The sequence below is a fragment of the Scatophagus argus genome, chromosome 23 (genome assembly GCF_020382885.2).
Source record: "Scatophagus argus isolate fScaArg1 chromosome 23, fScaArg1.pri, whole genome shotgun sequence".
Taxonomy (NCBI): Eukaryota; Metazoa; Chordata; class Actinopteri; family Scatophagidae; genus Scatophagus; species Scatophagus argus.
This window is the reverse complement of record NC_058515.1, coordinates 6,600,651-6,627,362: the sequence shown is the minus strand read 5'-3', so window position 1 is coordinate 6,627,362 and position 26,712 is coordinate 6,600,651. Positions and strand designations below refer to the sequence as shown.

Here is a 26,712-nt window from a genome sequence, read left to right as displayed (position 1 = left end):
AAAGGAAATGTGAGAAGGGAAATAAGGTTCTCATGGTACATAAAGATCCTAAAACAGAAAAAAAAAAAGTTGAAAAAAGTTGAGGATTTGACCTAGAAAGAACTAACCTGACCGAACGCCCACTGATTTTTTTTTTTCCTGGAAAATACATTGGTCTTTTTCTTTCAGCATGCTCAGCTGTTTTTCTTTCACACAAAGCACACAATATACCGTCTACTTAAAGGCAGCTGCATTTAACTGGCAAAGTACACAGAATAAACTAAAACACTCACCCTCTTGTTTGAAAAGGGATTTCAACAAAGTAACTGAACGTGTTATTTGTAGTGAAATTACAACGTTAAGTACTGCAAAAGTCCAATTACCTGAGGGGTAAGGGTGTACACACAGGCTGGGAGAGGATCATGGTGTCATGTGCGGAGAGCTGAAGGGAAAATGTTGTCATGTTGATATAAAGGAACTTTTAATACACAACGATAGACATGTTAAAGTATGTTTTTGATTAACAATACTGGCAGTTAGTAATCATGTAAAACAAATAGTCACCTGGACTAATATTCTCGGCCTTTGAGGGGAAGGAAATGATACATTGTGCATGAAGTGCGAGATGTGCCTGTTGAGAGAAATATTCAAAATTGTTTGTTTTCACACATACACAGCAACTACACTCAGCCTATCAATACGTGACCTTTGAGATTTGTACAGTCCAAAGCATTTATGTCCCCAAGAAAGGTCAATTCTTACTTCTCAATAGGCAGTGGGTGCGGGCCTGAGACGGACAGCTTGTAGAGGAACATCAGGAACTTGCGGAAGGACTCAAAGAAGGGCCAGCGGGACAGCAGGCAGATGCATTTATTGGTGTTCACGGGCCTGTTGGGGATCATCTTCTTCTCCACCGTGGTGAGCAAGCCCAGCTGGATCTTCTGTTTCTCGCTCAATAGATCCACTGGATATGGCTCGTAGAACTGGATGGCTGCTCCGTACACCTGCAAGTAGAGATTCACAAATTCCTTTATGTTGTCTTCCAACTTTCTGGCTTCCCTACCCCACTTTTACCTTGATGGAAATGTCACAATTAATCAGGTACCAATCTTCCTTCTAGCTATAGTCTCACCTTTTCACCAGAAGAGTTGGTTAAAACAAATGTGGAGAAGATAGGCAGAGGATCACGTGTGTTTGGTGCCCAACACTCGATCTTGGCACCCATGGGCAAACAAAACAGAGGGACAGACTCTGACAGAGGAAAAGACTCATAGTCCTCTTCTGGGTAACGAAAGATGAGACCTGGAGAATAAAGGAAAAAGTCAAATGATTATATATGCTATTATATATAAGTACTATTACGATGTAGTACTGTGGTACTGGTGAACAAAATGCATGTGTGTAAATTTTTTATATATATATAATTTAACAGACTAAAATAAGTTTAAGAAAAGGAACATCAGTATTACATCAGTATTTGCAGTTCTGATGAAAAGTAGTAATGAGTAATGAGTGTACAGTATGCCTCATATTCAGAGAATAACCGTTTTGTTCCTCAGTTTATTTTGCTGTTTGAAGAGATGCTGTTCTGACAACACACACAAACATTCTTATGTGAACAAGCAGGCGAGCACACACACGCTCACATATGCACATGCGTGCAGATAGACAAGTGATGGGCGTGACAGGAAGTGCCGTTGTCTGAGATGAATAAACAGCCGCCTCACAGGAAAAAGGCCGGCCAAAAAGATAAAGCCAACATGTGTGTCTGCATGGGTGTGTGTGTGTGTACACATTCATATGAACACTGATTATATGTGCGTTGCACAATGAATTGTTCCAAAGGCCAAGCTGTTAAGGAAGCATTCAGTCAGTGAAAATGTCACCACAACAGTTCAGAAATGCCAGCTGCAATAAGCTCCAACTATGTACTGCGAGATCTGATATACAGTGAAAGGGCTGCTCGCTTCAGCTTTGAGACAAACATATAACAGAGGCTGAATGCGTCAGCATGCCACATCATTTAACATTCAATATCCTTCCTATACAAAGGAGCTCTCGTTTGTTACTCTATTCCCCCCATGTGGAATAACAATAAAAGCAATCTCAGACCTCTGACTTTGCTGTGAATTTCTGACCGATAATACATTTTAAATACCTGATTTTTACTCACCGGCTTTATAACTGATGGAATTGGACGCAGATACTGATTTCTTGTAACACAGGAACACATTGGAGCCCCACTGAAAAGTTTGAAACATAGATCTTATAAATAAAGGGCTCATGATACAAAAGCACTTGTCAAAGATTAAAAATCACACTTACCATGCCACAGTTAAGGTTCTTGTCCACCTTGCAAAAGGTATGTGGTGGCGTCTCACCCTTGCTGGTGATGATGACGCAGATGTCTGTCACTGCCAGGGAGTTTTGAGGCTGGACAGGCAGCGCTCGGCGGAAGGTGATGAAGATGCGCTGCGAGGTGGCAGAGCTGTTGTTGACATTGGCGCAGCGGCCGTAAGGTGTGGCCTGGATGACCTCGCAGCCCTGGATCAGGCGCTCTTTACCTTCATACAGCACACTGATAAACAGTAAATATAAAATATTAGCTTGGCATATTAGCTTGGCACTTGACACAACATAATTTGTGCCTCCATCAAGAATGAAGATGAGTTTATGAACACAAAAGGAGAAAATTGTGTGAAAAATAAGAGCTGGCACTGCAGTGACTCATGCCAATACATGCTGGAAAGCTCTCAAAGACGAACAAATGTGTCAGAGAAGAGTGCTGTCCTGGAATCAGTTTTGCTCTTAGCCATGGCTTTTATTTCTTAAACAAGCTTTGCTGCCAGAGGACGAATAACTCACATTCTGATGATGCAACAGCCTACACTGTAAAAGCATAAGGTTCAAGTCTGAATGCCAATGAGAAACCAGAAGTTTGAAAAAGAAAGCAATAAAAAAAATATAAAGAGATGTTTTCAGCTGGTGTGACTTTCCCAAGTTGAGAAGGTGTCTGTCACATGGTCCTAAGTAATGAGCCAAACACTCTGAAGCCAAGGTTTCCAGAGAATCCTCCAAAGCAGAATTTCCAACAGGGTGAATTTTGCAAGGAAAACATCCATAGAACACAGAACAATATTTAAAGTGAAATGTGCTTTCCTACTACTGATTGTAACTACTTTGTATCCATCAGCTTTGTACCATGTCATGCTTTCTCACAATATGGAGACAATACTTGGGACAGTGACAAATACAGTACTGCAAAGACTTGGAAAATCACAACCACTTTAGCTGTAAAATACTCAAATCTGTTCGCTAGTTTGTCACTAAATTTGTCTCTGTGTGGATTGTGGCAGGGCGGGTAGCATGCAGTGGGTTTATCAGAGCTTTTTATTTGTTTTGTTTGAAACTCAAAAGAGCAAAGATTCTTCAATGGGAGATGTGATTCTGACACATATTTACCGACTGATTCATCCAAATCCCAGACAGTAAGGCAAGCTCAGATACGAAAACTCTCATATCCAATTTAGTGCAAACACTCTGAGCATAATAATATGGATGACTGCCAAAGTGTTTTGTGCATTACCAGTGTCTGCTTCCTTACTGCTCCTGCTGTGGATTATCACACAGCTAAAAGTTGAACAGAAACAATCAGTGCCCTACTGCGTTGGACTTTTTCGCATGACTGCAGGGCTTCTATGGCAGCATGCTCCATGTCCTCCCTTTTCCATCTGAACAATACATTGTGGGAGGCCAAAGGCTGTAATTGCTGTCGCTTTAAACTATTTAAACAAAAAAAAAAACAAAGACACAACTTTTTTTAATCCTGTGCAGGCTACAGGGCAGCCATCGCAGATATAATAGTCCCAAACACTCCATTTATTCTGAAAGGAATGCAAGACAAACCTAAAGAGGCCAGGAAGATGTTTGCCAGCAAATTCTCGTTTAGGCAACAAAAACAGAGCCCTAATGGGGACAGTGAGTCGTGACGCTGTGGAGCCCCGGGCTGGGAATCCTAGCTTCACGGACAGCAGAGGAGGCAGAAGGAGGGATAAATGATTTGCAGGTTGCTAGCTTTTCATTTATGGAGACCAGCAGGTGGAACAGAGCTCAGGAAGGGAAGACACTGGTGTTGCAACATGGCCAAAAATATTTCCAGACCTTGTGTGTTGTAGCTCAACCAAACAGACCTATCAGGAAGTGAACCGATGCTAAAATCCATCCACTTGTGACATTTTTTATTAAAACACAGATGCATAACGATGTATCACATTACTTATTAATAACAGAATACCAAGTCACGAATTTCACACCAGGACTCTGTTAATATTACCTATGTTTGCAGCAAGACAGAAAAGAAAATCTGAAATCTGTTTTTCAGTCTCTTAAGTTGAATCACACGATTTGGTGCATCAACCAATGAAAGGAAACTATTAAGTAACTTGGCAAAGGCTGTGAATTCTTTCATACGTTTGCTTCTATTTTCACCATCTCATATGTCTATTAGAATGCTAAGCAGGATTGCACAATCTCTTAAAGGAAACAAGACTTGACATATGATCTTGTGTTTATGCTCACTGCACTGACCGCTGCAGGGTTTCATAATGTAGCTCTATAGTTTAAAGCTCCATGTAGCAGAAGACTCATACTAGTATGACATAAAAGGAAGCTAGTTCGTCAGTCGAATCCAGGCAACGTATTGCAATCGTCTTGCAATCATAGAGCAACACCAGTTTTCCAAAAAGCCCTGACTTTGTAGGGGAATCTTTGAGAGTCAGTAGAGTATCGTGTCTTGTAACTGGAAACTCTAGTTTGTTAGTTGTTGGAGGACACAAAGAGGGTTTAGACAAAGACTAAGGTGTGTGGAGAACTGAAATGCCTCAGGCTGTTGTTTCATTCGTTCTCAATTACACATTACTGCATTGATATTGCTGGTTCATTCAGGGCGGATGAGATAACTGGTGATGAAATTTAAATTTGTGACTCCTCTCAATAAATAAGAACTGTGGCAGCATCAGGCTTCCTGGATTGGAATCATGATGGAGTTCCCTCTTTAAGGATAATACAAGGAAGCAGGAAAATTCTATCAAAGAACCAAGAGGTGTGGCTTGGGGGAGAACTCCATGATGCAAAGTTGGCAAGCGAATGAAGTCAACACGACTTCCTTCCACCTCTGGAAACATCCAAGCTGAATTTACTAGCGGACACAAAATATGAGATACACCTTTCACTATAATACATGTAACTCTATGGGTTACAAAAAAATAGAAGGCGCTTGTGTTTTTCCTACAGTGACGTGTTGAAGTGTGTCCTGTAGAAAAACAGCCTCGTGAATCATGCTAATGATGCTTTTTTAAAACTATGTTAGCATTCAAAGTCTATCCACATGCTAGGTAGTGATTAGCCCTGCACCAGAACACTTTGAGGATCTTGAATCATATCACTGTCACTGCTGTGGCCATGCAGGCGTTCACCCTCAAAAGCTTTATCCTTCGTCCAACCGGTATCTGTCAATCTACAAACTTCTGCATGTTTATTTCACTCAAACGAAGAGTTTGGCATCATATAATGTGCTAAAGCGGAACTGAAGCCAGATATAATGAGTCCCCTGCTGCTGAAGGCATGTGGACACACCAGATTATAAACACCAACATAAACAAGCTGCTGACTCACCCAATGTCAATGAGAGGCGGTTTCCCTCGATCCCTCTTGTAGCACAGGAACAGCTCAGGGCTCTTCAGACTGCCATGATTAAGGTTGGCTGGTTGGCCGCTGTATGTGGTGTCGATGCAAGTGAAGCCCTCGGGCACCGTTTCACCTGCCGACCTGTTAATGACGGCCAGGTCAGTGATGGGCGCTTTGGGCCCGCTGGACTTAGTCTCTGACAAGTCCTGCTCCAGAGGCGTGGACTTGTCTGTCAATCCGGCCACCACAAAGTAGTCGGTCACACGGTGACCTTTATCCTCAATCATGGCTGGACGTACCTGGAAGTAAAAAGCAAGAAAATGGTGAGACTTTTTACATAACAGACAAAAAACCCTCCTGTAGTACTGTATGCTGTGGTTACCACCCATGACTTAACACTTGCTGTAGATACTGTATTTAGCCAACAGACAAGGAGAACATTGCTCGCTAATAAAAGGAAAGTTCTAAAACATCACTTGGGGACAGTGGGAAGGATTACACATGCAAGCATACACAGAATGCTAACTAATGCTATGGCCAAGGAAATAAAAGGATCCTTTTGGACTACTGCTCCACAACGAGGCAAATAAACTGGGGGAGACACAAGAGCTAATGAATGGAATGGATTTGTTGACATTCACAAACACTCCTGTCATTGTACATCACGGCACCGCTACAGTTATGTCGACAGAGTTAAAGCTCTGGCAGCTACAAAGAGCCAAGGGAGACTAGCTGGGCCCGAAGGAATGCTCAGAAATGCCAGTGAGAGTGTAAATCAAGCAGACACCAAAGTCTATAAAACACAAAAAAACACAAATATGGAAGGAAAAAGCAAATTTGACTCGAGTGACAAAAAAAGAAATATGAAAAGTCAAACCCAGTTTAACGTCTGGAGTTGCCAAGATGCATCTGTTGTGGTCGTTCTTCTTTTTTTGGAATACTTTTAAAGCAATTTTTAGTTTCTTGAATTTCTTTTTCTAGTTAGTCTCTGAGTCATGACACCAAATTTAGCAATGACTCATTTAATGGTTGCAACTGAATTCAGCCAAGTGTAGCATTGTCAGTAGAAATGCACTGACCGACTGGCCAGGGACCAGAATCGGCCAGTTTTCAGCATTCTCAGCCCAGACCGGAAACTGGCCCGGTCAGTCTCCCATATCTGTGACTCCAAGCCGGTCCGGTTTACACATGCACCACTGATCTTACACACAGCAGCACAGGCAATAACATCACAGTTGCACGCTAACAAGTTCTTCACTGTGAGTGAAGAAGACACAAAGCTTGCAATTTCTAATGCATGTAAGGCCAAAGTAAACTATGGGGGACTACGATAATGTTCAGAACAACAAACCTAATCAGACACCCAGCTGAACACCCCCAGCAGCCTCTCCTATCTTTCCTGCTTGGTACAAGCAGTGAAAAGACCAAAGCAATTAAGTGGAAAATTATGGAATTCATGGCCCTGGATGATCAGCTGTTCTCCATAGAATAGGGGCTTCAGAAATCTGATAAATTACCTGAGCTCTGGTGAATAATGTAAAATGATACAAGTAACTGACATTTGTTTTGTTATAGAAATCTGTTGCACCTGCATTTGTTTGGTAAAGTAAAACATTTCAGATAAAGTTGGGTGTACAGCTCATTTTCCAGTTAATTGTCACTTCCAGTCCAGTAAGTTTAATGATTTCTTTTGTTATGAAATTAAAACTGACATCGAAGAAAAGTTGATTTTTGTTTGTATATGTTGTCAGTTATAGTCAGCTTATAAAGAAAATCGAAATCGGCCAAAATCAGTATCAGCAAGATCCAAAAACTGGGAATCAGAATCAGCCGAGAAAACTGCAGTCGGTGCACCTCTAATCATCATAACATAATGCATAATTATAAAAGAGCAACATAGAGAAAAAAGTCCAAGAGTCATTAGAACCTCTGTAGGGAGTTCAAGTTTTCCAGTGGTGAGTCAGCTGTGGCAGGAGGGGGGAAAAAAAAAAGTACAGACAGCCCTGGATTTTATGATACAGGTTAATACTGTACTAATAATACCGGACTTTTCCATTTCTATTCTGGATTTTAATTTTCACCAGTCATTATGATAAAAATATGATCAACCTTTTCAAAAGGCCACATAACAGGTGTTTTTAAAGGCTGGTCTTTGCACAGGAGACAGCGCTGCATGTCTGCTACGTCTGCAGTGCAGGACATCCATTGGCTTGTGCTGTGGAAGGAGTGGCGGGAGGCAGGCTGACCTGCCCGGGAGGAAAATCTTTCAGCCACAGCACAAACAGATGACACACTTTCCACACAATTTCCACAGAAAACAAAAACTCTTTTCCAGACTCTGTGCCTGCTTTTTAGATTTTCATCCACTACAGAGCATGCAGTCTTGGGCAACAATGGCATATGTGTGAAAAATTAATATTTCATTCTTTTTAAATCTATCAACTCTTATCTGACTGAATGATAAACACGGCACTGTTTTTGAGTTCTTAACTTGGCATTCTGCCCATGTGAACATGACAAAATTGATTTTTTTTTCCCCCGAGTGTACTCCCAGTCTTATCGTCTCGGTAGCTTTGAAGCATTGGACCTGGACATTTGCCCAGAATATGGCCCAGTTCTTCATCACTCTTTAAAACAATGTCGGGAAAAGACCCCAATGAAAGAGCAGAGTGTGTCACTGTATAAACACAGTTTTATGTCCAAGCACAGGACTGAATGAGATCACCTTTGGGCAGACAAAAACAACAATAAAAGTGCAACGGTGAAGATGGGCTGGATTAGCAGGTCACTCCCACAGAGCAGGATAGAAAAGCTCAGATGTGAATGGAGTAGATCTCACAGGTAAAACAAGGAAGATAAATATCAAACAGGATCAGCACTGCATTTTTCATAATCATATTTCACTTCTTAAATGGTGACCGTCCCCATGAATTTACTTTATTTTCCTACAAAAGTAGGACATTTACTCATCCCGAGGAATGTCACTGAAACTTACTCGTCCCTTTTCTTCTTTTAAGTCAAATTCGTAAAATCCCAAATGATTCCAGATGTGGCTTCCCACAACACAACGAATAATATCTGTCCTTCAGAAAAATGACACTAGTTTTGGCTGGACCCAGTTCTTATTTCATTATGATGCACAACAACAATCTAGAGACGTGGAGCTGTGTTAAGAATTACTGCACTGAAGAGATTTACTTCACTGTATCCATGGTTACATTTCACTGGTCCAAACCCTATTCAAAAGCAAAATGCTCTCTTCAGACTATATTTGCTTTATAACAAACCACAGAGTTAAATATGTTCTTCTCACCAAAGGCTGGCCAGTAAATGCACTCTGATGGTTTAACCAATGACTGGATAGTCTTCCTGTGTATGTGTGTGTATGTATTTGCGTATCTGTTTATAGACAAAACAAACTCTGATATTACTGTTTATAATATTATTTCATGACATCAAAATCAGAATGAAATCAATTAATTGTTTTTCTGATTCAAATGTTAAAGCCATGCATGAGCTGACCAATATTCAGTCCTCTCTTTGCTCTGTTTTTGGTCTCCACCTGGCTGTTTAGCTGCTAAATGCTATTCACTACGTATATTCAGCAGCTAGTCGCTAGCTTTGTCTACTGCTTGGTGATGGGTAGGTGGGGTGGAGCAGGTTTTGAAAACAGACACACACCTGATCACTTGATCACCTGATCCACTGTAAACATAAAAATACTGATTATAACTGCTTTAAAAGGACTTGAAGGAATTGGAAAAGTGCATGAACGTCATAAAGGCGACAGGAGAAGACAAAAAGACAAAATGATGAAACTGTTGCTTTGGATGCTATATTTGTTGGTTTCCGTTTTCTATAGTTTTCTTAATTACAAGATAGCTAGAATGTAAATTGTTCACTTAACTTTAATGTAACTGCAAGTACAGTCTGTATAATAAATAAAATCTAGAAAATATCTGATCAGGCAAGTACTCAATATTAAATGACTCTTCAGACTAATAAGGCTCATTTTAAGCTTGATCCTCCTGTATTAGCAGGTCACAGATCAGCAGGAATAGAGTGTACACAGCCTCTCACTTCCTCAGTGAGAATTCAGGGAGGGGGGAAAAAAAGGAGAACATTTTCATATTTTGTTAATTTAACAACTGTTTGCAGCCACTCATGCAAATTTTAACCTTTGTCACAAAGCCTCTATAATTCGTCCACTCTAAAATGCTAATGTTGGTATAAAACATCAAGGCTATGAGTTACTCAGCTTTCTGACAGCAATCTCCCAGAATCTGATAGTGACTTTTCTCATCTATCACGTGAGATTAGAGTTGTTATACCGCCGCTCAATCATGCAATTCTACACTGACCTAAAAACTGAGCTACCTGTGAACCACTAAAGCAGATGTTATTTTCCACTATACACAACCAAAAACCTACTTTTGTATACGAACCCAGCCACAGAGCGGGTAGAAAGATGCATTTTACTCACTTATCAGTATGAGGATCGTTCTGATGTGGATGTTGTAATAGTTATACTTCTCTTACCGGGCATATGACGTTTTGATATTTCAGGGACTTCCCACCGACACCAAAAAGAAGTATAACGCCAGTGTTTTATTTCCTGCTCTGGACAGCAGCAATGCAACATGGGTTACACACTGGATTAGCCTTTCATCTCTTCTGTGCAACAGGAAGGGAACTACAGCAAACGCGGGCAATGAAGCCGTCACTGAAAACGACGTGATGCACTAAAACACGCCACTGGTGTTAGGTGAGCACAGAAACTGTGGACACGCTCTCATGGCTGGAACTGCTTGTGACAGTCCCCTCTGCCTCCATCGCGCACCACAACCACAACCATACAAATATCTCTTTGTGATAGCCCATGACAGACAAACATTGGCGCCGCCATGGCAACCGAGCCCCAACAATGCCAGGCTGTGCGACCCTGAGCTGCGGCTGGTGTTACTCTCGCAGAGGAAATTGATCTCCAAGTCTTTCAAAGGCACATTTAATATAGCTGACACGTCTTCTGTAGTCAGCCATCTCCATTTTAGAGGTAAAATAGTAGAGTGGGCTTGTTTTATTGTCCGTTTTTATGCCTGGCGAGCAAATAAAACATGGTAGTGACCATAAACGGCAGTGATGTTGACAGGGGATTAAAGCTTTAGAGCTATTGTAAACACAAGTGAACATAACATTTTGGATTTTCTGCTCTTCTTGTTCTGCACTTGTGACAGCATGCAGCGGTGGTGGAAAACTTTATCAGCCTCAAGGCGAAAACCGTGCAGCTTCACGGGTTAAACGATAGAGTCAAACTGGAAGACATACTGGTCCATTAAATTTCCACCGTACTAAGTCTTGTAACCTGAACCCCTGCCTCTAAATGTTGTGCTCTGCCCCTCCCTTCCCATGTGAAAACCTGTTCCTCTGTTACTCCTGAGACCCAGTGATCGAGTGTCACACTTTGCCTGCGCTGCGCTCAATCAGAAGGGTCACTACAAACCATGACAAAAATACTGCAAGGCTTCAGAGGACACATACTCTGACCGCTTGCTCCGAAACCGGTTTCTGTCTTTGTTTCAGCTATTGATTCTTAGAACTTGAGTCTCCGGTGCACTTTTACTTTTGTGATTAAAATACACACAGTGGGTACTGTATACACTGGTCATTCATTCGCAGAATTAGCTTAAACTCACTATGAACCAGTATGAATGTACAGTTTACACAGTGATACAGATAATACATATGGAATTTGATGAAATGCTGTTTATAGCACACGCTTTCACTTTTCAGCTTTAAATTGATGAACTGACAAAATGATTTTTAGTAGCAGTCCCAATGTATTCTTTTCCGTATCTATACTAGTGTTAGGCCACTGTGTACAATTTTTGCACATGGTGAGCAGCACTATATGTACTGGTTTTTTTTTTTATTTACAAAACAGATTTTAATACCAAGATGTTTTTCATGATATTGACAGAGAATTTCATCCTAAGTGCCCACTTCTGGCTCAAACGTTAGCCAAACCTGTGTAAAATGTTGCGTAAAACTTTTCATTCATTTAAAAAATAAAAATAAAAAAATCTAGGACACGTTCACTCACGCTGCTACAGCATTTCTGCATCACCTAACTTACTCTGAAAATAACAACACATGACACAACAAGGTGACAATGGCATCTGCCTGTGAATAGAGCCATGGAGGAAAAAAAAAAAACAGCTCAGACTGTTAATGCAACTGAAGGCCACAGTGCAGAACAGGTTTTGCCATTCAGGTCTCACTTGAGTGACGGGCACAACTCTCACATTTTATTTCTTGTCTCTTATCTGGTTGTACTGTGCTGAAAGCACTGCAGATGCTCTAGCTCGCTAATATTTATTACACATGATTCAGTGATAGTTTTCAAAATAAGAAACATCCTTTAAATAGTTTACAGAACTAAACAAAGCTATTCGGACCGTAATCTCATTGCCTGATAATCCGTCATTTCCACTGCACTTCTAACTATAGACTGTAGTTCTTTTAGTTCATCCCCCACAGGGATTCAAGGTGGTGCACCTGGATTGCAGATCCAGGCAAGCACACATTCATTTTGGGCGGTTAGCACAAGTTTTTTTGTAAATAAGAAAGGATTCAGAGATTCAAACTTTGTAACCCATGACTGTCAGCTGTGGAAAAGAAACGTGCAAACATGTGAATGTAATATTATCTGATCTTTCGAACTGCTCTGAGATCATTTACAGAGGCATGCAAGGAAGGAACACCTATCCAGATTTCTTAAGATAAAACAACACAATTTTGGATGGTGTAATGCAATACAGCAAGATAAAATGAATCACTGGCTCCAGTACAATGTCTTATTCTTTGAGTGAGTGACTAGCAGCACAGGGAAGACATTTCAGATAAGCAAAGAAAGTAACAGATGTCACAAATATCAGCCAATCTATGGGATTAAGGATTTTTTTTATTTTGTTTGAGCCACTATGCTAAAATCTTATGTTTAAAAAAAATAAATAAATAAAAAATTCCTAAGTGGATCATTCCTCGAGGCCCTTGATTTCCCGACACTGGAAAGCCTCGTTCCCTAATGGTGGCACTTGTCTTAACTTGCAAATGTGCCAAAGGTTGCAGCCCAAAAGCCCCCGCAGAGGTAAACTCTGCAGCTGCCATAAATAAAACTGGGGAGGTCCTCCTAATCCTCACATGTGTGCACGCCAAACCTAATGTTTGTCCACTTTTAGCACTTGCGGTGTTAACGGCATTTGCTTGGCCGGCCCCTTTATATCCAAGGTACCAAATTTAAAGCCAAGAGGGACCAAAAAACGAATAAAAAGAGACAGAGTCTTCTCCATTAAAGTACACAGAGTGGAACCCCTTACTCCATCCCCCCCATGGTCTGCCCCACAATGATCTCATCCCTTTTGCACAAAAGAGCCTGGAGGCTTGTTCCCCAGGGGTGAAATCGCCTGCCTGCATGTGCGCATGTGCAAGTCTGTGTGTTTGTGTTTCTGTGTGTGTGTGTGTGTAAGATGCTGGACAACAGACAGCGCTGTGTCTGCCTTGGTTATTTCAGCAGGACCCCCGGCATTCACATCCACTCACAGCTTCGCCTGAAAACATCAGCTGAGCATGACACGCGTAAATTGCCGCGCGACGAATCTCGGACACCGTAAATGAGAATAAAGAGCAAAGCCTTTAAATATGCAGTAATTACGCTTAGGGATTCTGCAACCCCCCTGTTGTGACAAGCCAACTATATATGTGGGCTTCTGTACAAGTGCTACTTCTTCGTTTTCATGCAACAAGGCTGCTGAAGTGCACCTAACATCATTCCTGAGAACTTTGCTATGCCTAGAAGAGCAAAAACTCATGAGGGGAAAGGTCTTTTTACTTCATCCTGTAATGGCCTCAGACACATTACCCTTTCTGGTCCAGTGGCAGCCGCTGAGCCACGGTGTGCGTCACCTTCCGCAATTGCCAGCGTCTGCCTCAAGTGGTACTCTGTAGCTGTGGGCTTTTGGAGGACCTGAAGAGCAAAGTGGTCCTCCCTGCCACCTGTCATCACAGCATGCTGTCGGCGGCGAAAGCCAGACCGAACACAAGGTGCCAATGAGGTGACGAAACAACAAAAGAGAGTGAGTTTTGAGGGGAGATGAGCTCAAATTAAAGCCAGTTCTGCTGGACTGAACTCACATGGTGCAAGCTGCAGTATGTGCGTGCATATAGTTGGCTGTTAAACTTAAGTCTATAAAAAACCACCCTGCTAATTAATCTTAACAGCAACTTGGTGGAGTGAGCCACGTCCACCTTCAAATTTATGTTGAAAGCAAGTCATAACAATGACAAAAATATGACCGAGTGATAAAGGCAGGAGACATATCTAACTATTCAATATTTGCCGTTCAGGGTTTCTGAAAGGTGGAGCATTCAGCACTCCGTCTGCTTTTTTGGCTTCAGATAAGCTTGTGTGACTGCCTGGCATTATCATATTCATATACCACCAACGTCTCTGTCGCTGTGCACCGCCTGAACAAAGCAGAAGACCAACAGTGAACTCTGTTCCTCATATGTGTTTGTTTAACACCAGCAGTTGTTTTTGTTTTAGCCACAGGGCGATACGTAAAATCTCATTTCATTTAGGGACTTGATGACAGCCGTCAGCACACTTCTCAGAATAGGCGTCTGACTGCCAAATCACACTGATAACGTTAGTTGTTTTCTCTACAGCTTTTTCATTGTGGTCCTTTGGGCTTAGGCTTGTCCTGTTTGAGTTCTCCAAGCACTAGTTGAGCATGTCTGTAACGTTGCTGGGAAACAATCCTGAAATGTGCAAAGTGCAACTTCAGTGACTGTTTTTAATCAACAAAATACCAACTGTCAAAGGAAACAATTGCATTTGTATTGCTAAATCTATAATAACATTAATTATTAATGACAAATACCCATTTACTAAAGCCAAAAATGACCTCAAATTCAACAATATGCCAATTAAAGAAGAACCCAATTTGTAAAGATCTCAAACATGGAAACAAGTTTAGGTTTTTTTCACATTTTAGAAGCCACGGCCTCTTTGGTCTTTTTATTTTTTACTTGATAAATAAATAATTAGGAAAATTCATCACTCTAATCATCAGACATCCACTGAAGCCTTTAACAGAAGGCCAAACACCCTTCTGGTATTTTATCTCTGTAAAACTTTGTCAATCCAATGGCAGTGCAGCAGCACTGGATGGACCCTTGTTTAATGTTTTATCAAGATAAAAATCACAGAAGCAGATAGCAATCAGGGACTACTGGCAATCAGGAACTGAAGCTTAACATATCCACTTCTCCTCCCTGTCTCTCAGTAGTGTCTGTAGTTATACTTAACAATGACCTGGACATGTGACTTAAGGTGTGCCTTCACAAGATGTCTGCTGTAAATTGTGACTTTCTGCAGTCGAGAACATCCTGGGTGAAGCTGGATGTTTATAGGCAACTCGGAGCAGTGAGGTTAGGCTCAGCACAAACGTCACAAGACTGCCTCCCTCCTGGAGCGTGACAGCCCGGCGGACACAGAGCATTCTTTCCACTCTGAGGAGAAGGCTGCGAGGGCAAACTCACAGCCCTGACTAACTAGCAGGGCCTATACCAGCTCAGACCCAGGCAAGACAAAAACTAAAACACTACTGGGCACGTAACACCAAAGCACAAAGACCGGAGGAAGGAAATAGGGTACCTGAGAGGTGTTTTTGGCTGGACTACATGATCTGTGTTGTTGCCCTTTGCTAACAGGCAGCTTAACAGTATTCAGCAAAGCCAAAAACTGCATTGTCAGTAGTCTCTGTCTAAAATCTGCTGTTGTTTTTGGCTATTTTTAAGAGGAGCATAATGTTAAAAAAATAAAAGGTAGGAGTAATAGAGTAATAGCAAGACCTCTTTAAGGAGGAAGACTTTCTTTGCACGAGTCTCAAAAAACAAATACTTAATAATTACTACGGAGGAAAGACTAACTTTTCAAGAAAAAAAAATGATGAGCATAACAATTCACTCAGAAACAATCAGAAACAGCTGGAATGCTCAAACAGCTGAAGATACAGTCGACATGTAGGCTCACATAAAAGTACTTTAGGGTGAGACAATTAAAAGTGAAGCGAGCATTGAATGCAGTTTAAGTCCCAGTGGAACTTAATGCTCTGAAAGAGGCTGAAATGTCACTCAAAAGTGTAGGTGATGAATTGTCAGTTGAAGTGGAAATAAGTGCCAGTTCGGGTGGGTAAAATGAGTAGCAGAGTTGTGTCAGTTTAAGTGTCAGCTGAAGTTTGAAAGCAGGTGGGAGTATATGAACAGTGAAAACATTTATTTCTTTGTTTGTTTTGCTGTAAACACTATCATCAACAGGCCTGAAAGAAACTAGCGCCAGTTCATTTGAGACACTGTCAGACAAAGCTGAAATGTTAGAGATGAACTGATCAGTTCCGAGTGTTGACTAACGTGTAAGAACTGTGAAAGATGCATGGACAGCAGAAGTTACCAAGTTTTGTGGTTCAGAAATAAGGACCTGAGACCTGGGGCTTGAAGCGTCAGTCCAAAATATAAGCCCTTAGTGAAGTTAAAGTGCTGAAAAGAGCTTAAGATTCAGTTCAGAGCTTAAAGCATTGAAAAGAGTTGCGATGTCAGTCAAAGATGAAGTTGCTTCGACGCTTCTCTCTCTCTCTCTCTATCCCACACTCCTGGCTCTTCTTGCACTCATCAAAATCCAATTTGACTTTTGCCTAGGCAACCACCTAGCCCTTCGACAGCCCGTAGCTGTTCCCTTGGCCAATCTACTTCCTTTCCTTAGTCACCTGACCAGAGCTTTTGGAAGACCAGCAATGGTGACAAAGTTCAATGTACACAAAGCCAAAGCGCAGCCATGACCTACTTTGTACCTGCTGCCTGTAGCAGCTAGTAGGAGGCAACATTCCCTCCACTCCCCTTTTCCAGCCGCTGTTAGGCCAAAGCCAAGGTCAAGAAAGAGATTTTTCAGCCCTCTGCTTCTGCTTCCACGTGTCAGTGGCTCAGCACTGATGCAATTCTGCAAGAGCAGTTTCCACCCTCCACGAGCTCTGATTTTTCTGTCACAATCTCACAATCCTGCCACCCTCTCAGGTGGTAAAATACCTATGTGGAAATATAATGCTCTCGTTGCACTACAAGAGGAAGTTCCAGCCATGGCTCTGCTGGGACTTGTGCCACGGCTGTCATAACAGGAACCTCACATGCACGCCGTGAATCACCAAAACGGTTAATAGGAAGCTGGGACAGGGAGTACTCTGCCGCCCTTAAGGGTGAGACATGCTGACAAACTGTCAACTGCTGAGGCATAGATATGTGAGCACCTTGGCATTGCATTCAATGGCACTTGGGCTCACTCCACACATACACACAAAACCAACAGAGGCATCTTACACAACTCCACGTCCTTGTTTTAGGGTCACATAAATGCACACCTGGCATAATGGGATAAAGACCCTGGATAAAAACAAGCCACAGGTTCAATAGAAACTCAGGTTAAGAGTTCCTTATTTTGAGGACAGTTCTGAGTGCCTTAAACTGCAAAGCTACCCTGCTTAAGTCTTTTTTCTTTTTTTTTATCTCAAGCAGGAAGTTCAGTTTGAGAGTGCGGCGGAGCAGACACCTGCAAGGTTAGGCAGGTTCAGTCTGAATATCTGGCGTCAAGAAGGGCCGCGGAGGACAGAGGAGGAGGACTAGAAGGGGAGGGAAGCAGGGGGGTAGGTAGGGGGTGCTGGAGGGGGGTGTTATGTTCCCAACTGTTGCATCCGACCCATAACTAGGTCAACTATCGTGCAGGAAATCAACATCACTGCGGGTAACAAAAGAAATTTCCTCCGGTGATCAGACGGTGTAGTGATACGTGGCTGTCTCCCTTTCCGCGATTGGATAACACGCGATGGAAAGTGTGGTAGCAGACCGCAGCACAGCAACACCAGGAAAACGTATTTTCAGCGGCTGACCTTACTTACACACAGCTAAAGTCACGTTAAAATAGTTCAACTACTATTTCTATTTCTCGCAAACTCTGCTTAGTCTCGCCTATGTTCGTGTTAGAAGATGTGAGCACTTACCAGCTGTTTACACTGCAGCGAGAGACAATGTTGACATGTAGGCAACTTGCTGTTTTTACCCGCTTGATGTAGTCCGTGTTTCTACTTATGCAAATCGAAACAGGTTATACCAAAACGGCGCGCAGAAAAAGCCACTTCGAAATACTCCTATGAAACTTTGCTGGCCACTTCGTTACCACACTTTCATCTGAAGTTGTCGGGGGAGGCAGGCGCCATGTTTGTGTCTGCGCTGATAGTTAATGTTGGTGAGCTTTCCTCTAAACCTCTCTTTTCAGACTGGAACCGCCCAGAGAAGAGGAGAGGCTACAGTCCCGTAACTGACAGAGGCTGGCCATGGGGAGCGTTATCAAGGTAGCACACATTAAACGAGCATTTCCCGTTAAGACTTTTCAAGAAAAAACGCCTTAATGACGAACAACGCTCTTAACGGTTTTTGGATCAAATTATTCAGTTTTCTCAAGACAAGGTTTAAAGATTGAAAATATATAAATGTAAATAATTAAAATATTATTATCGCTACGATTGGTAGTAGTAGTGCCGTACTCGGTACCGCAAACTGAATTTACAACCTCTCGCAATCAAGTTCCTCCCGTCGGTAATTGCGTTTTATTGTGAAGGTGACATAGACTGACTTCCCACCTTTTCACCGCTGACTTTGACGCACTTCTTTTTTCTTTCTTGCTCAGTTTCTGACGCCCCCTACCTGAAACTAGGAGAAGTTACACTAATATAAACTAAGCAAAGCAACAGGTGCGTGAGGAAATCCTCAAATTTGCACATTTATGCTGCTCTTCGGAAACACTAGGAGCCCTCAGACACATTTGGTGCCTTTTTTGATGAAGACAGCGACTTGCAGCTAATATTCTACGCAAACATAAAAAGAGCCTAACACCATGATGCAAAAGCCCCATGCTAATCGTTTATTGAACATCCCATTCCTTGCAGCTCCACATTTGTTTCACACTGCAGTTGACTCTCTCAGGACCAATAAGGACTAATAGTACACATCCATATTTTTTTTTATTTTCAAATGCCAAAAAAGTCAAAATTCAAGAAATGTTACTACTTTCATCATTTGGTCACATACTTACATAGAAATTTAACATCCTGTGAAGACTTTGTCTTGTTAGAAACCATAATAGTGCAATGTACACATAAAGAGGAAGAGGCATACTCGCTTTTCATGAACACAGGAGACTTGGCCACCGTAAACTCAAAAAACATTGTTCTGCTACTCAACATCTGGCAACTTCAGCTGCCAGCGGACCCTGGAAATTAAGTTTAATGAGTTACATGAAGCTTTGAAGATAACAATCCCAATTATGTACAGACACACACATGTAAAAAAGAAATTTACTATGTTACAGTTTTATTAAAGCAACTCATGACTTATTTTAAATTAAAAATCACATGCACAAAGCTAACGAGTGTTTGACAGAAATAGGTTATTTCACAGCTATGTACAAATATTTGTTACATTAAAATTAAAGCAGTTTAAGACAGTCAAGCTAACGCGCGCACACACACACACACACACACACACACACACAAAAGTGGTTTCTATATGAATGCAGTTAACACTTCATGTCATCTATCGGTGAGAATGTGATCAGTTTTGGGAGGTTGTACTCCTGCTTCTTGTGGGGTGAAGGAGTCTTCAGTGCATCCAAGTCCAGCGAGAAGACCTTGTCTGTGGCTTCCGCTGACTTTGAAGACTCCATTAACCAGTCTCTGTCCAAACCAGAAACCGTGTGATCCGACAGCAGACACTCAGGTGTTCTCGTCCTGCTTTCCATGAAGGAGCCACTGTCGCATGCCTGCTGAAACCGACCCAGATGATGACGGGTGGTTTGTGGAGACTGCGTTGCCTCAGGCTTCAGCGGGGGGATGAGGGGCTCGTCACCATCCTCGCTCTTCGTATCCGCCCCTTCGTCGTCGAGGCTCAGCAGGCTGTCACAGCTGGGCATCTCGGGGAGAGTTTCGTGGTCAAGGCTGAACTGGACCGCACTGTTGCCCATGCCGCTCGGGCTGTCAAGTGCCTCAGTGCTGAAGGTGTCACACAGCTGAGAGAATCTGAGTAAGATCTCCTGCTGGCTGACTGGTTTGCTGTGGCTCATGACAGTTGGGGTGATACTGCAGGAGACACTTGGCGAGGGCGCAACTGTGGTCTGCAGCAGACTGTGAGACTCATGGAGGGGAGTGAACCGACCCGTCACACTGTCATTAACCGTGCCCGACTGCCCAAATTTCTCTTCTTCGTCCTCCTGTAGTGCCTTACGCCAGGAGTTCTTCACATCCATAACTTGAGGAAAAAAATAAATAAAAAAAAAAAAGAATACATTTTAAAATTTCCCTACTGAAACATAACGAGCTGATGAAACAAAGTTGTTACAGCATGCCAGCTTTCTGAATCGCCAATTTATGTATATCCTCACCCCTTCATGCTTTGATTTAAGGCTGAGGGGACTTACTCAAGCTCTCAGGTGTACGTGGCAGCTGCTTCCTGGTAGAGAAGGGATCACCATGGAGAGTGCTGAGAAGGCCCTCCAGGTCTAGGCCTTTGACCCTGCCTTCTGTTGGACTGGTTGTAGTTACAGCATCTGCAAACTAGCGCACGCACACACAAAGTCTGGGCTGAATCTCTAAAATACCAGGTCTATTTGAGTGTCTCATGTTGTCACTTTTCCTCCCCTCATTCCAGATCTCCACTCCCCCACCCTCGATTACATAAGCAGACAAAAAAAAATGCATTTATAAATCAAACACTCTAGTTTCACAGCCTTTGGCACTTAGTTTCAAAGTAATCAATATACCTGATCAGCAAGGTTATCATATTCCATGTCTAATATCTGAGTCTTGGTCCTTTTGGGAGACTCCTTTGGATGAACACGGGTTGTCTTCCTCACGCTAGCCTAAAAGCCAAGACCAGAGTTGTTAAATGTAGTTTATCAAATGAACTGGGGTACACAAATTCAAAAAGATCGAGCAAATCAAATGTAGGTGAAATGTAACACTAACCTGAGGTGTCGGTGCTGATGGAGCCCGAAGAGAAGGGGACGGCGGTGTGTCGAAAAGCCAGTCCAGGGAGGTATTCGCTTGTGACGGCACTTCAGTCGTGACAACAGGACTTTCTGTCCTCTCAGCTGTTGCAGGAGTGTTGCTGTTTAAAAGACAATACTAGATTTGTACTTTTTTTGCACACTGTGCACAGTACAGTCAGTTTCCTCAATGCGGTGCAGCTCAAGAGCAGGGCATCATAATGGAGCTATTAACAGGCTGCAATGCGGCCTTGGCCCTGTGCTAATCCCCGAGGCAAGTCGGTACATTTGCCTGCAGCTGTTCTCAGTTCAGTGGTTGAATAGATGAGCACTGAGTCACTCACTTCAGAGTCAGGCTCTTATTTTAGTAGCTTACAACTTATACATGTAGACCACCAATTCAAATTCCCAGCTGCACAGCACCTTGAAGAAGCTACATTAATTCTTGCGATATTTAAAACTTTGGTGTTATACCTGAAGACGTTTAAAATAACACTACCAAATCTATTGTACATGCTTCAGGTGTACGACTCAATATTTCACAATCAGCCTATGAGGTTGGTACTCATCTTCCCCCCTCTGCTCTAAACTATTCAAGCTCAAGTTTCTGTTTATCTTAATATAATCAGTAAGGCAGAAATAACGAGTGTCTGCTCCGTATCTGTCCGTGACGATTTCTCTCAATTCGCCGCGGTCATCAGAGAGCATGGATGCTCTAGGGAGGACTAGTGATGGACAAGACACTGCTCAGGACTGTCCAAGTATCTGCCTCCCATCAGAAGACAACACCCCAAATAACACGCTACAAGTAACACATTATGAAGAGTCGATATGTTTACGCAGCTCTTAAGAGCTGTTCAATGATTTATTACCTCTTCAAGTTAGAATAACTGGGCTGGATACCTTCCTGTGATTTACTCTCTGCAGGTTTCTCTGAAAAAAATAAATAAAAATCATAAGAAACACAGCTGGAAACAAAAACTGAGGTTGTGAGGAATCCAAATGAACACATGATGAATTGATATGAAAGTAATCAGATTTTGCTCACCTGGAAGACTTGCAGGGTACTGGGAGAAGATACTACTCCTATAACTAGCCTCAGCTGCCGGTTCAAAAGACAGGGGAGCCATAGGTGAGAGGAAGCCAAGAGCCTTAAAATAAAAAATAAAAAAAAAGCAAAAAGAAACAAATATTAGTTTAAGATGTGCAACTACTAAGAAATGCCTTTTGAAGCTGCAAAATATTTTGGTACTCAAGTGGATTTTGCTGCCTGAGTGGATAGCAAGAGACAATAATGTGACTCTTGCTCCTCTTAAAAGCACCCTGAGTTTTTCACACTTCCGATGTGCTGTGACTGCAGCAGGAAGGACAGAACAATTTCAGACATCCCAAGGGTGACTCACAGGATCTTCATTCAAAAAAGAGACTAGAGGTGTGTCTTTCAGAGTGTCCATCCACTTCCTGTCCCATTCAGCCTCCAACTCTCTGATGGTACTCTTGACCTCAGGAATTCCTTCTTTAGAAATCTTCTGCCTGATGGAAAAATAATTAAGTTAATGGTGAGGAAATACTATTGAGGTCATTATTCAACATGATTATAAATGTTATTGCCATTGCAGTTTCTAAAGCACAAACTTGCAACTAAAAATCAAACTGTAAATTTGAGAAAATCCAAAATTAAACAGTCTCTAATATTAAACATTGCAGCTGAAAAATGGGTTGAACAAAGTACATCCTGTCAATTGAATGTGTGTCAGCGTATACCTGATGAGACGGAGGTTCTGCAGCACACGGGCCATTTGCTGACATTTCTCCTGCAGGTGCTCAGGATTGAGCTGAGGCTTGGGGACATTCGCGAGCCGAAAACGCTCCTCCCTCAGGAGCTGCAGCGCGTGGTTGGTCAGCTCCAACACACACAGAAGGTTCAGCTGGCCAGCCTCATACACATTGCCTGAGCTCAACTGGAAAACATGCGCAAACGGAAACAATCAACGCTTGGACTGAAAATGGTTTGGCACTTCTTGCAGCCACGACGATGGTGAACATTTTCAACAAAATTGTGTTTTCATATAAATCTGAAGATTTGATGGTGTGAGAAAGGATATTGTGCATCCAAGGACAAGTGTATCTGAAACTGTGTTTACTGTGGAATTAACAGGCATTGAGTAACACAGTGAAATGACTCATCTTAACCCTCACCTGATGTGGGAGTTGTTCAACTCTCTCCAGCAAAGTCCGAGGAATTGTCAGGATTCGATCCGTCCCATCCAGGACGTATTGATCTACATTCCCACTCAAAACACTTTCCACCGCATGTTGCTCCTCTTTGGCAGTTGAGAGCATTCCATCAATGGCCGACCACAAGGAGCGCACCTTAACACAAGTTAAGGTAAGTTAAGTACTTGTGTGAGCTCTTTGAAAAATAAACAAGCACAAAAGCTGTCTTATGTGTAAAAAGTTTTACAAACATTACATACCATTTTGATCTTCTCAGCTTGAGAAGCTCCATCCTGTTTGCAATCACTGCTGTAACGCCTAAAAGTAGACAGTCCAATCAAAATGTTTCATGTGTCTCCCAGCTTAAGATAACCTCTAAACAATTGGGTCATTTTATCAATTGTCGATTTGTGAAAAGCTGTTGAGGCTTTTATCTGCTCAATCATTACAACATACTTTAGCAGTGTGGATTTCAAGGCGATTTTAAAATTTTATTCTTGTTACTACTTAAAGTAAGCCATACTTACTTGAGTAGCTCATCGTACTTGGCACCCTCTGCTCTGGTGTCCCTCACAGACTTCACCAGGAGCCTTTAAGACAGGAAAAACAGAAGAAAATAGCTTAAAGAAAAGGAGTTACCAATAAGTGAGTGACTAACTTAGACAGCAGGTTCTTGCTTAAAATACAAACCGCAGACATGTTGGTACATCATTGCAGGAAAAGCACAGGTGAGACTGAAAACATTAAGAATGGTTACCTTCCATCTAGCTAGTTCCACAGCCCTGGCATTGTGGACAGTCTCACTAGCATGGCTCACTCAGAGAGTTCATCAAACTGAGTCCTCGTTAACTCCGTTTGTTTCACCTGTGCTTTCTCTGCTACGACAACTCAACATTTGTTTAAATAAAAAAAAAAAAGGTGACCATGAACACCTGGGTGACCAATCAGTTCACATGAAACAGGTGGGACTTGAATCGAAGAGCCAATGAAACATGCAACATGATGAGCAGCGACAGCACGGTCACACACATCTGCAATTAACACAGCCACTTAAACTCTTGGTTTGGCAGAGTTCAACCAGTGAAGTGTCAGTGTCAACCAATAGCAAGGCTGTGAGTGTGTGTGGTTGACCCCCTCAAGCAGACTACAAACCAGCTAACTGATTTCTGTGTTTGTCACATCCTGTATATTCACTAGTAGACGATGGCCATTTATCTGCATTTGCTTATGCGTGACTGTGCCCTTCCTAAAACACCACTGGAGAGAATTAGCTCACTGCAGTGACAGAAAATTATATCCAGCGAGATAAAATACAGACAATGTACCCAGTGTTACTGCAGTAGCTCCAACAGATGTAAATATGAAATAAAGTCTATCTCTGCCCAGCCGCCGAAATGGACTCTCAAAGACTTACTGGGCTCGTCTTTGGTACTCGTGGAGAAAACGATCCTGATCCACTGCAGTTTTTAAAAACCTGGCGGTGATCATGTTGAGTCGCTTCACCGCCATGTCCAGGGAGGAGGCAGGCATCGCCGCTGCCTCTGGAACCCAGCTGTCATCTGACAATTACAGATATCCAAGATGATTTGATAGTCTTTCGTATTCTAAACTACAAATTAAATGAAATAGGATTAATTAAATAATACTTGGCTATTGCTGTGTCACTCTGAAGTGAGTGAATACAAGCTACTGGTACTGAAAAAACAGAGGTTGACTCTATATTGACTCCAACTAAGCCTACCTGTGTTGTATGTCTTCATTTCCTGCAGCATGACATGATTGGCCAGATTTAGCATCAAGGTGATAAACTTGGGGCCTCCTGGTGAGAGGAACAAGGATGCAACCACTTTGGATCCCGAACTGGCGGTTTCATCCTACACGTGGTTAAAAACATATTTGTCATTATCTTATGTCGAACTCTAAAGGACAGAAGCTGCATTTGTGGATTACAATATGTTCTCTTTATAGGTTTACAGACAGGCAGACAGGCAAGGTGCAACAAAGGGACTGGGCCAGGAGAAGAGGAGACTGAGGAGCAGACATGGATGACAGGAAAGCCAGAAGTAAGGAAGCAACAGAAGAAGAAAAGCTGGACACAATGTCCCATTTGTGAAGACATAACTGGTGGATATAATCCTAGGAATATACTGTCTCAAATTCTTACCATTATTTCTCGAAGCCACGCACAGGTAACTTTGCGGAACTCAGCATCTGCTTTATGGTTCAGTACAGGCCAGCAATACCTAACACAAAACATTTTTTTAAGATTAATTCAGAGCATATTTATAGGCGTAAGGAGATAATGGATCTAATGTCTAATATTACCTATATGCCTCGTTGAATCTTGTCGGGTTGAGTTTTTCCAAAAGGAAATGCGTTACTATGTAGAAGGCATCCTTGTTTGGTTTGTCAAACATATTCCTGTTGGCCATAAAATGACACGTATTAAAGTCAGAGTAAAACTCAAGATGACGTTAATACATAGACAATAACTTGGAAAATGTCATTAGGAAATACTGTTATCCCATTATCCGCAATAAAAACAGACTCACGGTCCCAGGTTGATGTGTTTCATGTTAATGTTGGTTTTGCCGGCTATTGACGACATTGCGTTGTCCGGTTGAAATCCAAGCCCGAGAAGAGCAAACCACAGATATTTTCCATTCTTTTTCTGCAACAATGTCGGGTTCGCCATAGTGCCGAGATACAGGAAGGAGCGTGGCTGGCAGCGATGGCTCAAAAAGCCAACTGGACTCACTATTAAGCAGTTCCCAGTTAGCTTTAGCTGCTAGCTATAAAGTTTACGGTTAGCTATCTTACCTTTCCAACTTGTTTTGAGTTTGTCAACGGGCATTAAACACACGATCATCGAATTAACGAGCAATACCGATAAACAGTTACACGTTTTACAAGATGAGAACCAATTACGTTACGTTTGAGTTCATATTTGTCAACCTAAATCTCCCCAATTTTAGTAAGGCACACTAAAACGCAATAGCAACAATGCATACCGCCAATTTTTCCAATAAGCACCCGGAAGTTGTAAGAAGTTGTTCCGGTGAGAGAATATGTCCACGCTGTACTTTTAAACTTGTGTGTTTCCTCCACCTTTATTTATGAATAGTTATATTTTTTATCTGTGTGATGCCACATGTGCTAGATATAACTGTTATGGTTTGAAAAAAGGCTTGTGTCGACACTAAAGGGAACTGCATTCAATCCATGTTGAACGAGGCGAACCGGTTTTCCCACTATACAGGCTTCATACTCGTTTTAATGTACAGTAAATTACTGGAACAGCAAGTCTGCTGCCAAGCTTAGAAAAATAAAGTATTACTAAATAAAAGCTCATCTCCAATGAGAATTCTCCAGTCAGGTAACAAAGCAGTCGATTCATTTCCTCCACTTATGCCATCTGGATTGTCCAGATATTCAGCAAAATAACACTAGTGTTGTTTGTTCCTACAAGCTACAATCTGCATTTAACTTGTTTAGTTACAATGTACTATGCTGAGGTATTCCATCTCCAGAATAAGGTGTAGCATCAAGATAGGGAATAATATGAATACAGGTTTAAGGCTAAACAGATATAACTTTATATACTGTCTTGTTTTAAATATTCTTCACATTTACAAGCTATTGTTGCATGTATTGTTAGTCACAGACCATTGGAAAGGTATTGCAGTAAT

The 26,712-nt window shown here is 42.0% G+C and overlaps 2 protein-coding genes and 1 non-coding gene across 5 annotated transcripts in view; all 3 read right to left on the bottom strand.

Moving 5' to 3' along the window:
* dennd4c (DENN/MADD domain containing 4C) overlaps positions 1 to 18,065 on the bottom strand; it is a 30,159-nt gene extending 12,094 nt beyond the window's left edge. For both annotated transcript variants that reach the window (XM_046380955.1, XM_046380956.1), the window contains exons 1-8: positions 17,769 to 18,065; positions 5,653 to 5,963; positions 2,305 to 2,557; positions 2,153 to 2,222; positions 1,112 to 1,281; positions 742 to 983; positions 544 to 610; positions 363 to 421 (exon numbers count right to left, since the gene is read on the bottom strand). In XM_046380955.1, coding sequence (XP_046236911.1) covers positions 363 to 421; positions 544 to 610; positions 742 to 983; positions 1,112 to 1,281; positions 2,153 to 2,222; positions 2,305 to 2,557; positions 5,653 to 5,951 — 1,160 coding nt within the window. In that variant the 5' untranslated portion in view covers positions 5,952 to 5,963; positions 17,769 to 18,065. The remainder of the gene's footprint in view (positions 1 to 362; positions 422 to 543; positions 611 to 741; positions 984 to 1,111; positions 1,282 to 2,152; positions 2,223 to 2,304; positions 2,558 to 5,652; positions 5,964 to 17,768) is intronic.
* A 704-nt stretch (positions 18,066 to 18,769) lies between these two features.
* haus6 (HAUS augmin-like complex, subunit 6) lies at positions 18,770 to 26,067 on the bottom strand. Of its 2 annotated transcripts, XM_046380959.1 has the most exons (17): positions 25,844 to 26,067; positions 25,576 to 25,639; positions 25,349 to 25,444; positions 25,188 to 25,266; positions 24,765 to 24,897; positions 24,438 to 24,582; positions 23,551 to 23,613; positions 23,284 to 23,341; positions 23,006 to 23,179; positions 22,571 to 22,767; positions 22,210 to 22,339; positions 21,855 to 21,957; positions 21,679 to 21,739; positions 20,787 to 20,928; positions 20,582 to 20,680; positions 20,240 to 20,375; positions 18,770 to 20,070 (listed from the first exon to the last, which is right to left on the bottom strand). In XM_046380959.1, the coding sequence occupies exons 1-17, from the start codon at positions 25,890 to 25,892 to the stop codon at positions 19,343 to 19,345; spliced, it is 2,457 nt and encodes an 818-aa protein (XP_046236915.1). In that variant the 5' UTR covers positions 25,893 to 26,067; the 3' UTR covers positions 18,770 to 19,342. The 2 variants fall into 2 exon arrangements, with proteins under 2 accessions (XP_046236915.1, XP_046236914.1); XM_046380958.1 differs by having other exon boundaries at positions 25,576 to 26,067.
* Positions 21,451 to 21,581, bottom strand: LOC124055119. Its single transcript, XR_006842579.1, has one exon. It is a non-coding gene; the product is annotated as a small Cajal body-specific RNA 8 (non-coding RNA).
* Positions 26,068 to 26,712: the final 645 nt, after the last annotated feature.

Bases quoted from the DNA above. Each gene is read 5' to 3' on its own strand.
- haus6 (XM_046380958.1), bottom strand. From the start codon at position 25,718: ATGGCGAACCCGACATTGTTGCAGAAAAAGAATGGAAAATATCTGTGG. The intron at 25,445-25,575 runs GTGAGTCTGTTT...TATGGCCAACAG, and splicing joins AAACACATCAACCTGGGACC to GAATATGTTTGACAAACCAA. The intron at 22,340-22,570 runs GTATACGCTGAC...TTTTTCCATCAG, and splicing joins CAGAACCTCCGTCTCATCAG to GCAGAAGATTTCTAAAGAAG.